Below are 15148 nucleotides of genomic sequence, written 5' to 3'. Positions count from 1 at the left end.
TACAAAAGCTGTTCATGTGTAAATGCTGAAAAATAGTCCAAGAAAACAGGGCAACTAAAGTAGCCTGCCAGGTGATATCAAACGGCACGCCTAGTACAGATGAAAGTCAGTGGGTGAATGTAACATCCTCACCACTTCATCAATGAAACGGAGGGTTCCCCGTTGGGTGTAAGGACTGGATTTGGAGGCCATTAGCAACTAAGCTATTTTTTCTTGCTTTTGCTGTGGATGTTATGAGCTGGACTATACTGCCTTTTGCTACATTCACCCACTGACTTTCATCTGTACTAGGCGTGCCGTTTGATACCACCTGGCAGGCTACTTTAGTTGCCCTGTTTTCTTGGACTTTTTTTCAGCATTTACACATGAACAGCTTTTGTAGGAGTGGAGTTTTTTTGGCCAGATGAAGCTGAACTGAGGCCTTTTTCTCCACTTCTTTTCCTTTTTCCTTTTCGCTTTGGGGAGTGTGAATATTGTTGGTTGTAAGCAAGGCCTTGTAATGTTGCTGGGTGTGTGTATCGTTTGTCCGTGTGGGGCTTGTTTTGAGTTAATAAGGGACAAATTTGTCCACATCCCCCCGCAGGAACTCAATTTCCCCATCCCGTCCCCATGAGTTTTGTCGCTGTTCCTGTCCCATTCCTGTAAAGCTCTGCCTTAACCACATAAGCCTCAAACACTTACGATTTTAAAGTGTTTAGGGCTTGTGCAGATGAGGACAGAGCTTGCAGGAATGGGGCAGGGACAGGAAAAGAACAGGATGGGATGGGAAAATAAGTTCCTCTAGGGATGAGGAAAAATTTGTCTCCGTGTCATTCTCTAACCTCAATCCTGAAAATTTACATCCAGTGATCATCTTAATATAGGGTTCCCATATGACTCCAGAAAAGAGAGGACAGATTGAGAAATCTGGGTTTTACTTCCATTGAAAGCAAAGGAAGTAAAACCTGGATATCTCAATCCATCCTCCTTTTTTCTGGAGCCATATGATAACCCTTTCTTAATATCTATTGGGCCAAAGAGAATTCCCTTATGGAGTTCAAAAGGACAGAATGTATAGGCGACATATTAACATGTTATGGATCATTGTGCTTGTGCATCAGTGTTTTTGATCACCACTATTTCTATTGGGAAGTGGCGTAATAATTTCCTCCATGGCAGTGGTTGGCAATTCCGGTCCTCGAGAGCCACAGGCAGGTCAGGTTTTCAGGATATCCACAATAAATATGCATGAGATAGATTTGCATTTCAAGGAGGCAGTGCATGCAGATTCATCTCATACATATTCATTGTGGATATCCTGAAAACCTACTCTGCCTGTGGGCTCTCGAGGACTGGAATTGCCTTCCCCTGCTCCATGGTATCGGGGAAGAAATTCTTCCTTTGGTTATTTTTCAGCCTAGCTCCCTACAGTCTCTTATAGTCATAGCAGTCATTTGAAAGAGGTGGTGTGCTGTAACATAGTACTTTACAGGTCCGATATTCAGTAGGGAGCGATCAGCATTTTGCTGACCAGCACTGGCATTAAACCCGGAAATTCAATGCTGACCAATGTAGCAGGAGAACAATGCACTATTGTGCGTATCAACCTGGTTTTAATCCAAATTTCCAAGATTTTATATGGCGCAGCACAGGATATATGGACTCCTGATGAAGATATAGATTGCTGAAACACAGTCTGTGTTGGGATCTTAGTACATCTATTCATCTGGATTTTGCTGCTTCATTTTTTTATATAGTGTTTTTAAAAGTGGCACAGCGGGGGTCAGCGGCGCACCTCTTCCCCCCCCCCCCGTACTTTTTTATCTTCAGCGCGAGCAGCCACGAACTTGCTGCCCACGTCTCCAGCGCTGTCCGACGTCACTTCTTAGGCGTGGGTCCTGGAAGTGATATCAGAGAGCACGCAGAAGTCAACGCGAGCAGGTTTGTGGCTGCTCACGCCGAAGTTAAAAAGGTATGGGTGGAAGGGGGGCGGGAAGGTGTGGGAAGGGGGGCTGAGAGGAGGGGTGCCAGCACCCCAAAGAATGCACCACTCCGCCCCCCTCGTATTATGGCACTGGTTTTTAATAAAGTGCTTTCATTTTGGACTCCTGCTCTCAACTTGGTTGTGGCTTTTCCACCCTTTGCATTTTCAATTTTTTATTTGTGGCTCTTCCACCCATTGCATTTTTCATGTTTGAGCACCAAGATCCAACAGGCAAAACCCATTTTAAAAAGTCACGTGTTCCAGTTGCCCTACCTTTCATGTCTGTACACAGACTTTCGGATGCCTCATGTTCTTCCGAAAGTCTTTGAAAATCCAATTCATGATGTGCCTGCAACAACCTTGCCTGAATAAAATAATCATTTGTGTCTCGTGGCTGTATCTCGGTCAGGATCATCTGCAACTGAGCTGCAGTTTCTGTATGGGAAGCAGAATATAGTACTTCTGTACTGTTATTTGTCCAGTACCAAAACACTGTAAATACTCACCAAAGACATACACAGAGGTTTAAAAACGTATAAAAGTCCTCAAGCATCCAAATCAAGTGACTTATTCTACACTAAAGTTTTGCCAAACAGAGAGAAGGCAGGGTGAATCTCAGCTGCTGTTCCTGGTGACCAAGTCCTATTCTCTCTCCACCCCTCCTCTTGTGCTAGGAATTAAGCAGCAACGAGCCCTTTCCTTTTGTTTTTTTCCTTATTTGTTTTTCGTTCCTATCCAAATTGTATTTCTAACCTTATTTCCTTTTGTCTCCCATCTGTCTGTCTCATTTATCCCTTTTTTAATATGCCAATTATTAGTTGATGTTTCTTTGTAAAAAAAAATTAATTATTAATGGTATTGTTAATGGCATTTTTATTATGTTCATGCACTTTTTTTATATATATTGTAAACTCGCTTAGAAATTAGATAAGCGATTAAATCAGATGTTAATAAAACCTTGAAACCTCACCAGCTAGTATGGAAAATCAACAAGTAGCAAGCCCTGCCAGCTTCCATCTGAAGTTGGAAGTGCATTGGGCCCAGCACAGTTCTGACTTTAGTGGGAATGCAAAGAAACAAACAAAGAAGGTGACTGCCCAATCTTCTTTATATTAGATAATATGACACTGAACTCTGAGGACTTTCTTAAGAGATCAGATTCCATAGGTGACCCTTGAGGGGAGGAATGCTGGCCAAATATCTGACCCTCAGTAAGCCTGGCTCTATGAGAGAGGTTGTAGAGGACCTGTGAACTACTGTCTGCCTCAAAAGCACAGTTACTTACTGTAACAGGTGTTATCCAGGGACAGCAGGCAGATATTCTCAACATGTGAGTGATGTCACTGACGGAGCCCCCTAGCGGACATTTTCGCAAGCAGACTTGCTTGAAGACCTTCAAGCTTGCGATTGGCCCGCACATGCGTGCGTGCCCCTCCCGCCCGGTCTTGGGCATGTGTCTCCTCAGCGTGGCCTCAGTTCAGATAGCTAGCAAACCAACCACGGGGAGGCGGGTGGGTTGCGAAAATATCTATCCCTGGATAACACCTGTTATGGTAAGTTATGGTAAGTAACTGTGCTTTATCCAGGACAAGCAGGCGGCATATTCTCAACATGTGGGAGACCACCACAAGCTAACCAGAATGGGATGAAGGGAGAGTTGGCAATTTAGGAGAACAGATTTTGCAAAATGGACTGGCCAAAATGGCCATCACGCCTGGAAAAAGCATCCAGACAGTAGTGCGAGGTAAACGTGTGAACTGAGCACCAAGTGGCAGCCTTACAGATTTCCTCAATCGGAGTCGAGTGGAGGAAAGCAACGGACACCGCCATCGCTCTGACCTTGTGGCCTGTGACTCGACCCGGCAGGGAGAGACCAGCCTGAGCGTAACAGAAAGAGATACAAGAGGCCAACCAGTTAGAAATAGTCCACTTAAAAACCAGAGCGACCCAAGAGATTAGGATCGAAAGAGAGGAACAGCTGGGGAGCAGAACAATGAGGAGCAGTGCGATTCAAGTAGAAAGCCAACGCACGCTTTCAATCAAGAGAATGCAGAGCTACTTCTCCAGGGTGAGAATGGGGCTTCAGAAAAAACACAGGAAGAACAATGGAATGGTTGATGTGAAACTCAGAAACAACCTTAGGCAAGAACTTAGGATGGGTACGGAGAACCACCTTATCATGATGGAAGACAGTGAAAGATGGATCCGCAACCAAGGCTTGAAGCTCACTGACCCGACGGGCAGAAGTGAGAGCAATAAGAAATACAACCTTCCAAGTAAGAAACTTCAAGTGAGCCCGCGCAAGCGGTACGAATGGGGGTTTCATCAATTGAGCAAGGACCACGTTAAGATCCCAAACCACAGGAGGAGGTTTAAGGGGTGGATGAACGTGGAAAAGGCCTGTCATAAAGCGGAAAACCACAGGATGAACAGAGATAGGCTTCCCATCAATCGGCTGATGAAAAGCAGCAATGGCACTAAGGTGGACCTGAACCGACGAGGACTTAAGTCCAGCGCCAGACAAGTGTAACAGATAATCCAGGACAGCAGATAAGACGCAGATAGCAGCCCCTGCTGCCAAGTAGCACACCAGGAAGAAAAGCAGGTCCACTTCTGATGGTAACATTGACGAGTGGATTCCTTCTGTGACGCCTCCAAGACGTCCAGCAAAGGCTGTGAGAACTGGAACGAGGGCATTAAGTCTCGAGTAACCAAGCCGTTAAGTGCAGAGACTGTAGGTTGGGATGAAGTAGTGAACCTCGACTCTGCGTAAGCAGAGAAGGAAAAACAGGCAGAAGAAGAGGCTCCCTGAAACTGAGTTGCAACAGAAGGGAGAACCACGGCTGTCGGGGCCACCGAGGACCTATCAGAATCATGGTAGCACACGTGGACTTGAGTCTGACGAGAGTCTTCAGAATCAGAGGGAATGGAGGGAATGTATATAGAAACAGGTTTGTCCAATCCAGCAGGAAAGCATCTGCCTCGAGTCTGAGAGAGGTGTAAACCCTGGAGCAGAAGCAGGGCAACTTGTGATTGAGGGGGGATGCGAACAGATCGACATCCAGAGTCCCCCAATGAGCAAATACCTGACACAGGGTCAAGGAATGGATGGACCACTCGTGAGGCTGCAAAAGACGACTCAACTTGTCCGCCAGACAATTGTGCTGGCCCTGAATGTAGACCGCTCGAAGGAATATATTGCGGCGGGTGGCCCAATCCCAGAGCCGCATCGCCTCCTGGTACAGGGACCGGGACCCCGTTCCTCCCTGTTTGTTGATATAATACATGGTGACCTGGTTGTCCGTGCGGACCAGCACCACTCGGTCGCGAAACAGGTGACAAAAAGCTTTCAGGGTGAGGAAAATCGCTCGAAGCTCCAGCAGATTGATGTGACAAAGGCACTGGACCAAAGACCCTGAGTGCGAAGACCGTCCAAATGAGCCCCCCAAGCATAGGTCGACGAATCCATCGTGAGGACCTTCTGCGGAGGAGGAGCGTGAAACAGAAAACCTCTGGAAAGATTGGAAGAGAGCATCCACCAACGGAAAGACTGCTTCAACAAAGGAGTCACGACAATGAGTCGAGAGACAGGATCCCGATCCTGGTTCCATTGGGACACTAGAGTCCATTGAGGAATACGGAGGTGAAGTCTGGCAAAAGGAATCATGTGAACCGTGGAGGCCACGTGACCTAGGATGACCATCATAAGCCGAGCCGGGGCTGAGGACAGATGGCCACCCTCCGGCATAAGCGAACAAGGACCTCCTGACGAGGACGAGGCAAGAAGGAGCGGAGACGAGCCGTGTCCAGGACCGCTCCACTAAATTCTAGAGACTGGGACGGGCAGAGCTGAGACTTGGGGAAGTTCACCTCGAAGCCGAGGCTCTGAAAGAGCAATATGGTTTGAATCGTCGCTCGCAGAACTACGCAGCGAGAAGACGCTTTGATCAACCAGTCGTCGAGGTAGGGAAACACCTGCAGGCTGCGGAGACGCAGGGCCGCAGCTACCACAACTAGATATTTTGTGAAAACCCTCGGAGAGGCCGCCAGGCCAAAGGGAAGAACACAATACTGCCAAATTTCATACCATTCTTCAAGCTTCGTCAGGTCTTTCTTCATGTTATTCACACCATCCGGTGTGTCTACACCATCCTACCCCGACTTTCCTGAACAGATTATAGCACAGTATAACTACATCCAAGTCATGGTTCTCTGTGAACCATGTCTTGTGATCGCCACTATATATAACTCCTCTTCTTCTTCCATCATAGCTTCTAGATCCAGAATCTTGTTTCCCATACTTCAAGCATTAGTATATCCTGCTTTCCAGACATTGCCCCCTTTTCCCATGCTTGTAGAGGTATTCAGGGATTTACATACCTAAGGGCTTATACTCACCTGGGAGCTTTGATCACCCTGCCCCATCATTTCTAGTTTAAAGCCCTCTTCAGTAGATTAGCCAGCCTGCTGGTGAAGACACTTCTCTTCCCTTCTTTGATAGATGCACACAATTCCTGTTCAGTAGCACTTGGAAGATCATCCCATGGTCCAGGAATCCAAAATGCTCTCGACTACACCATCCACATGGCCATGCATTCAACTCCAGGATGCCAGCTTCACTGCCCTGGCCTTTACCCTCAACAGGGTAGGATGGACGAGAATACCACCTGTGAACCTGACTGCTTCACCTTCTCTCCCAGAGCAACAAAGTCACTTTTGACACATTCGCAGGGGTACCTGGCAGTATCGTTAGTGCCAATGTGGATGAGCAGCATCGGATAGTAGATATCGGACTTGATGAGTCTCGGCAAGCTCTCCATAACATCTTGGATTTTGGCACCAAGCAGATAGCATACCTCTCGTGACATCATGTCTGGTCTTCAGATGGATGCTTCTGTACCCCTCAGAAGGGAATTGCCAACTACCATTACCATATGCCTTCTAGTGGTCACAGATCCAGTATTTTGGGGGATTTCAAGTTTTGGTCCTTCCTCTCCTTGGGATGATCTCATCTCCACTTCCAGGATACCGGTTCTTCAGTTCAAGAGCGGGGGGAATCACAGTACCAATCTTCCAGTGTTCCGTAATCTGAGTCCAGCTGCCTTCCCTTATAAGGCACAGCCTCTTCTTCCCCACTGCTGGAAATCTTTGATGCCTCATGAACCATTTCATCGATGTACCTATCATTCTCATGGATGCTTCTTAATCTTGCCACCTCCTCTCTCAGTTCTTTTACTTCCTTCATGAGGGATTCAAGCTAAAAACAGCTTGTACATGGAATTACTCCCTCTGCCTGGATAACATTTTCTGTCTGCACAGAGACAGAAGCTGTAACCTGAGCAGCAGCTTTGGTGATACGATGTTTCCCAGCCATACTGTGGTGCAGAAGAACTTACACCTGGAAGGAAAAAAAGAAAGGGCAGAAAAGTCCTACCAAAGTAATGCCCTGTTCCAGAGGCAGACAGTAGTTCATGGGTTGCTAAAAGTAAAGAAATGAGCTAGGGTTGGGCCTGCAAGAAACTATCTTTAATGCTGATCCTCTACAACCTCTCTCTTAGAACCAGGCTTAATAAGGTTTAGGCACTAGGCCAGAATTCCTCCCCTCAAGGGTCACCTGTGGAGTTTGATCTCTTAAGAAAGTCCTCAGGGAAATACTTTTAAAATCAATAGGAGAAAATATTTTTTCACTCAGAGAATAGTTAAGCTCTGGAACGCATTGCCAGAGCTTGTGGTAAGAGCGGATAGTGTAGCTGGTTTTAAGTTCCTGGAGGAAAAGTCCATAGTCTGTTATTGAGAAAGACATTGGGGAAGCCACTGCTTCCCCTAGATCGGTAGCATGGAATGTTGCTACTCTTTGGGATTCTAGAATCTTGTTACTCTCTGAGATTTCGGAATCTTGCTATTCTTTGAGATTCTGTATGGAATGTTGCTACTCCTTGGGTTTTGGCCAGGTACTAGGGACCTGGATTGGTCACCGTGAGAACGGGCTACTGGGCTTGATAGACCATTGGTCTGACCCAGTAAAGCTATTCTTATGTTCTTATAATTACCAGTCAAAACCACAAATGTCCTCAGCATTAAGAGGCATATTTCATCAGACAAAAAAAAGTTGTTGCTTCAACAGTTTCTTAAATTGGCACAAATCTTTCTGCTGTCAGAGGTGCACTGGAAGCTTGTTCCATGCCATTGGTCCAGCGCAAGAAAAACCACTAACCAGTTAGCGTGCGGTAATGCAGAGGTGCTGATTGGTGAAGGGATGCTTACTCCCCACCTCCAGATGCACTCCACCCCCCAACAAAAAATAAAATATATTTTTGTGTGGGATTAGCGTGGGGCAACTTGGAACTTACTGCTAGATGCCTGAGCACAGCCTGTGTTAAAGTTGCAGTAAGAGTACACAATTTATTATTGCAGTTTAGCAAAAGGACCTCTATTAAAGATATAACAAAAAAAAAAATGGCAATCACAAAAATTATTCACACATTACCATATGCTCTAGTCTAATCTAATCTTAGATTTATATACCGAGTTATCCCTAAAAAAAATAGGGCTTGACTCGGTTTATAACAGTTTATCTAAAAGGGATAACATTACAATCCTTAAAAATTATTGTTTAAAAAAACATTGAAACAACATGGGGTTTTTAAGATTTTTCGGAGCACCTGAAGCAAAATACAAGATCTCATTTGAGAAGGTAGATCATGCCACAATGCAGTTAATAAAAACGAAAAAGAATGAGCTCTCATGTTAAGTTCTCTCATTCAGCCTCCTTGGGGTTACAAAATGGTATTAGGCCACATACCTGGATCAGTGTCCATTGGGATAAGGCCCTCTGGGGAAGAGCTGTGAACAACTGGAGACACTACAGCGGAAAGTCTGTAGCACATCAGGATAAGTCTTGACACTGTCCGTCTCCACTGAGTCACCAATGCCAGGTTCCTTGCAAGAAGTAAATTAAATTCAGAAACTACCAGCTAGTCATATTAAATGTCAGAAAATTATTACATCAAACACATGAACTGGATGTGTGTGGAAACGTATCTCTCGCTAGACTCTGTGGTAAATTCACAATTTAAAGAATTCAGACAATTTTTATATTAGTATATTGGTATATTAGTTTAAGACAAGTTTTCTTTTTTTTTAAATTATTCTTTATTCATTTTTAAATCAAATACATAGTGCAAACAAATGAACACTCAAGTAATATAACATACTGCACTCTGTTCCATCAAATAATATACAGCTATTAAAACCCTCCCCCCCACCCTAACCCTCCCTCCTGGATGTGTATAACAATCTTTCATGAATCAAAGGGAAATAATATTACTAATTCATAACTTATAATATTTTGTTAACGGGCCCCAAATTTCCTTGAATTTGCTATGGTGCCCCCTCTGTATGGAATTAATGTTTTCAAACTTATAAATCTTATAAACAGGTTTTCTATAAAAAAAATTATTTCAGCAATAAAGCTTTTAGTCAACTCATATCTCTAGGTTTCAGTGGTGCAGGACAGTTGGGGTGTATATTAAGAGGCATTAGTACATTTAGCCTGTAAGTGCACACAGTTCAGTGCATATAAATGTCGTTAACAGTCATTAGGTCCCACTGCATAAAACAACACCAGCAATAAATAACATGTATTAATCAGCATATGCTAATGAACATAAACAATATCATACTAGGGAAAGGGAGAAATGAAATTGCTGGGGACGCCTCGTCGCGAGAATGAACGCGCCACCCGCCTTCGAGTCCTTCCTGCTGTTCGACGGCGAGAAAAAAGTGAGAGAAGCTGGAGTGCTTGTGGTGGCTCCAGTGGGAGACGCGTCCGGGGTGGTGGCCGTTGAGGCCGGAGCCAAAGGAGAGCAGGGCAAAAGGGCTCTTTAAACAGGATGAGACCAAGGTGGAGTATGGAGCGTTAAATACAAAAAAGAACCGGGGCAGCCATTTCCAGCCTAGTTCTCAGGGTGCATTTAGTCCGTCGGGTTTGTCAGGATGCATGCAAATTGAACTCATGAAGATTCATTGTGGATAGGGTTACCGTATGGCTCCAAAACAAGGAGGACGGATTGAGACTTCCGGGCTTTACTACTCCTTGTTCTGGAGCCATATGGTAACCCTAATTGTGGATATCTTGAAAACCTTGCTGGGAATGGTTTGGTAATGGCTAGTTTGGGTGATATAGAGATATAAGAGGATGTGGTAGGAGCGGATAGCGTAGTTGGTTTTAAGAAAGGTTTGGACAAGTTCCTGGAGGAAAAGTCCATAGTCTGTTATTGAGAAAGACATGGGGGAAGTCACTGCTTGCCCTGGATCGGTAGCATGGAATGTTGCTACTATTTGGGATTCCAGAATCTTGCTACTCTCTGAGATTCCGGAATCTTGCTGTTCTTTGAAATGCTGGAATGTTGCTACTCCTTGGGTTTTGGCCATGTACTAGTGATCTGGATTGGCCACCGTGAGAACGGGCTACTGGGCTTGATGGACCATTGGTCTGACCCAGTAAGGCTATTCTTTTGAAATTAGATTTGTGTACTGCTTTTTTGTGGTTACATATTCAAAGCAGTTTTTATTATATATATATATATATATATATACACACACACACGGGTACTGAGGCAGCAGCTCTACCAGTAGGCCATTCCCGGGAAAGACTAAAAGGTCCATCAAGCCCAATAACCTGTGTCCAACAGAAGCTAATCCATGTCATAAGTACCTTGCAAAATCTCAGAGTAAAAAAAGATTTTATCCTGTTTAAACCTAGGCCTAGGCGGTGGATTTTCCCCAAGGCTATCAACATGGCTTAAGGACTTTTCTTTTAGGAAATTGTCCAAACCATTATTAAACCTTGCTAAGCTAAGTGCTTTTATCACATTATCAGGCAACAACTTCCTTAGCAACTTTAGCACATCTAGGAACTAAGAATTGTTAGTCTGGCACTTCACCCAAGCCGTTAATATATAGGGTGATTGACCATACACTCATTCTGCACCTGGACTAGATTCCCACACATACTAACTAATTCAGTTCCTTATACCTTGTTTAACTGTATAAACAACTTGCCTTGAGTTTAGCCTCCCATCTGTTTATCCCAAAGCACTCTGTACCACCCACCTTGTCCCCTTCTAATTTCTGCATTTGACTGCTCGGCTATAGGATAAGCTGTATTATAGAAAAGCATTAGCGTCATATCTATGTTATTTGAATGCTCCAATTTGTGATTATTAGATGCTGCAGAAGTATTGTGGCTCACTTTTATAGTAGAATCCCGATTAACCGGTACTCAAGCAAAGGCGCACTCACCCAACCGGCAAAAAAAATCTCCAAAATGGTCCCCAAGTACAGCGGCAACAGCCCCAATCCGTAATCCCCCCCTTCTTCCCTCCATCCAGCTCTGAAGCAGCAGCAGAGGTCCTAAGCTGCCAGACACTTAAGGCACAAGTTTTCAAGAAAGAATCATTCTTTATAATACCGAGGGCCTCAAAATAGTACCTGGCGGGCCGCAAGTTTGAGACCACTGTTCTAAAGCAACCGAGAATGGAGTGCTTTTATTAAAAATAGTAGAAATTAGAGTAAATGCTCCTTATTACAAACACCCAACAAATCCATTCAGGTACACGTCAGTATATGAAGAGCCAGCAAGCTACTCACTATTATTTAACAAGTGGAGAATAGACCTGCTGCAAGGATCTTCAATAGATGATGTGTGCAGAGTCTAAAGACAGGAAAGGGTCCGGATCAATCTCCTATGGACCCCTCTCAGCCAATTTCCGACAGGGCCCCTGTTTTCCTATAATTAGCTTTGTCAGGGTAATAAGCTTTAGCTTGAGCCTAACGCTTCAAAATTAGCTTGCTGGCTCTTCATATACTGATGTGTACCTGAATGCATTTGTTGGGTACCTTTATTAAATGCATTGCTTTATTATCTTTAAATTATTTCTATTTGTACTTTCACTAATACTTGGAATTTCGCTAACCATATAGTTCACAGAAAAACACATTCAGCCACCTGAGAGGTATGGCTTACAACAGTGATTCCCAAACCTGTCCTGGGGAAACACTAGTCAGTCAGGTTTTCAAGCTATCCACAATGAATATGCAAGAAATAGATTTGCATACCAAGGAGGAAGTATATGCAAATCAATCTCATGAATATGTATTTTAGATATCCTGAAAAGCTAACTGGCTTGGGGTTACCCCAGGACAGGCTTGGGAATCACTGGCTTAGAAGAAGTTTCTGTTGTCCAGACTGCATGAGAAATTTCCATATGGGTCAGGATAATATGGATACTGTTCATTTCTACTGTATAATATTAGTTAGGCAAACTGTGGCGTCCTGATAGGCCCAACCATTCCACAGTGAGTGGGAGTCCAAATACAACAACAAAAGAACCTGTGGAGATGTTCTTAATGCAGGCGTCTTTAGTAGTATTTTGAGATTAGACAAAGCTAATGTGAACGAGAAATCAGCAGAAAACTGTCAGCATAGCTATTGCTAACAATCAGCATTTTCAGTTGGCATTACTAATGTCAGCGAAGGCCTATGGGAAATTATATCAATCTGACTCTGGCATGTGAATGCAGATAGTCCCTGAGGGCAGGGAGACTGTTTTAAGTAGCCCTGATTAAATCATGATTAGCTAAAAGGTGTTAATGTCTGATTAAGAGGGTGCTTAGGACAATGGGTCCAGGTGCACAGATAACTAAAGTTAATCAGAAACTATTGTCAGAGGCATACTGGAAATTACATTTGACCATAGCCTATTCTTCGGCTGTCTAGCACAAGTTTACTAAGGAGGGGGAGATTTAACTTCTATTGAAGCTCAATAGTTTTCTTTATACAGAATAGGATTCCAAGCTATAAAAGCCTCCTCTCTGCAACACACAGGAAGCTCTCTCTTTCTCTGTCTATCCTTCTCTTTATCTATGGAACACGAAGCTTGGACCATCACCCCATCCCCCTTCTCTCTCTCTCTGCCTTTCCCTGGAACTTCAGGCTTCTATGTCTCTCTTTTCCTCTGAACTCTGTAAGGCAGGGAAACTGCTTTGCTCTCTACTTAATTGTAATGCTTAATTGTAATGCTTATAAATATTGCTTTTCTGTAAGCCTATTTCTATAATATATTCTTTATGCAATCACTTCTGGCTGTGCCTCTTTGATTCTACTTCCTGGTGAATCTTCAGTGAGGGAACTGAACCTGGGACCTGGCGTGTGTAAGGGCGCCTCTCAAGTGACCCTACCAACCATATATTGTGGGGGGCCACTAACAATCCTTACAAAAGCCAACTCTGGCAAACCAAGTTTGGCAAAGAGCAGTGTTTGCAGCACTAACCCAGAGCTGGTTTTCTGTTGATTTTGCATTCACATTAGCTTTGTCTAACCTAATCTAATCTAATCTAAGACTTGGCTTTATATACTGAGACATCAGTCCAAGAAAGCTCGACTCGGTTTACAATAGTTAACTTAACAAATAAAAACCATGAGGAATGAGACTAAGTTTCTGGAAATTAATTTTCAAAGGGTTTAGCAAATAAAGATTTATGAAAAAGTTGAAGTGAACCAGAACTCCTTAAAAGGAGTGGGAGATCATTCCAAAGTTGAGAAAGCTTAAAAATCAAAGATTTGAGTGAAAATCTTGACTCCTTTTATCCCTTTCTTGGAAGGAAGAGATAATTTAAATTGTTGATTACCTCTTGCAAAAGAAAACCTGTAAACATTCCAAGATAAAGTATCACTAAGGACCCCTGAGGAAGGCATGTGGAAACATGGAGCGTGTTGGGTCCTCAGCAAAGAACAACAAAACGCTTCCTTAGAGGCGACCCCTTCCCTCTTGTATTTTCCATTCCCCACTCACCTCCTTTTGCTTTAATTTTTATCTCAATGTATTTTTTTACTCCCTTGTGTCCTTCCCTTCCTGTCATGTTAGTTTCTGTCAGTCCTCGAATCCCCTCTTTATAGTTAATTTTACTGGTCATTGTTTTATTTCGTTTTATACTGTTCGTTTTTTTACTTATTGTAAAACCATTTGGCTAGTACCTGATAGACGGCATATCAAATATCTAATAAACTTGGAAACTCTTGTTTAGGCATCTTTGGATTTTTATTGCAGCCTATTATTGACTGAATAAACGCCTGCATCAAGAACATCTTCTCCACAGTTCCTTTCATTGCTGATACCGACATGTCCAAAAAACAAAAGGAATTGACCCCAAAATATCCACAGAGAAGAAAATCCAGAGAAAACCAAAAAAACTCTGTGGAGTGACGATGTTCCTAAATGGACTTTATTTGAAAGTTTCAAAGTTCCAAAGGTACACTAAAATCATCCATATAAAATAATTTCATCCACATAAGAGCCTTAAAGGGCCTAGTCCGCTAGGGATACAGGACCCAATACGGTCCGCGTTTCGACAAAAAGTCTTTTTCAGGGATCCCTGGGGGTCCTATAAAGGGCCCTTTCCATTGCAAATGCAAGCAGTGTCTCACTTCCGGCTCACCACACAATTGTTTCCCACGTACTCATCTTTATAGGACCCCCAGGGACCCCTGAAGAAGACGTTTTGTCAAAACGCAGACTGTGTTGGATCCTGTATCCCTAGCGGACTAGGTCCTTTAAGGCTCTTATGTGGATGATTTACTTTTATGTGGATGGAATTATTTTATGTGGATGATTTCAGTGTACCTTTGGAACTTTGACACTTTCAAATAAAGTCCATTTAGGAACATCGTCACTCCACAGAGTTTTTTTTATACCGACATGTCCAACATCACACAAAGTTGTTGGTAGAGGAAGTGTGAATTTGTGACAAGGGCGAACAGAATACTAGGAATGATTAAGAAGGGGATCACGAGCAGATCGAAGAGGGTTATCATGCCGCTGTACCGGGCCATGGTACGCCCCCACCCGGAATACTGTGTCCAGCACTGGTCGCCGTACATGAAGAAGGACATGGAACTGCTGGAAAGGGTGCAGAGAAGAGCGATTAAAATGGTTAAGGGACTGGAGGAGTTGCTGTACAGTGAGAGATTAGAGAAACTGGGCCTCTTCTCCCTTGAAAAGTGGAGACTGAGAGGGGACATGATCGAAACGTTCAAGATAATGAAGGGAATAGACTTAGTAGATAAAGACAGGTTGTTCACCCTCTCCAAGGTAGAGAGAACGAGAGGGCACTCTCTAAAGTTAA

At 43.7% G+C, this 15148-nt stretch overlaps 1 protein-coding gene across 4 annotated transcripts in view; it reads right to left on the bottom strand.

Annotated features, from left to right (window-relative positions):
* THADA (THADA armadillo repeat containing) overlaps positions 1-15148 on the bottom strand; it is a 538115-nt gene that overhangs the window by 448470 nt on the left and 74497 nt on the right. For all 4 annotated transcript variants that reach the window (XR_004538762.1, XM_033937269.1, XM_033937270.1 and 1 more), the window contains exons 19-20: positions 8766-8902; positions 2237-2398 (exon numbers count right to left, since the gene is read on the bottom strand). Coding sequence is in view for 3 of the 4 variants with exons in the window: in XM_033937269.1 (XP_033793160.1) it covers positions 2237-2398; positions 8766-8902 (299 nt within the window). In the remaining variant the exon portion in view is untranslated. The remainder of the gene's footprint in view (positions 1-2236; positions 2399-8765; positions 8903-15148) is intronic.

This window comes from Geotrypetes seraphini, chromosome 3, assembly GCF_902459505.1.
Source record: "Geotrypetes seraphini chromosome 3, aGeoSer1.1, whole genome shotgun sequence".
NCBI lineage: Eukaryota > Metazoa > Chordata > Amphibia > Gymnophiona > Dermophiidae > Geotrypetes > Geotrypetes seraphini.
This window is presented reverse-complemented; position numbering and strand designations above follow the sequence as displayed.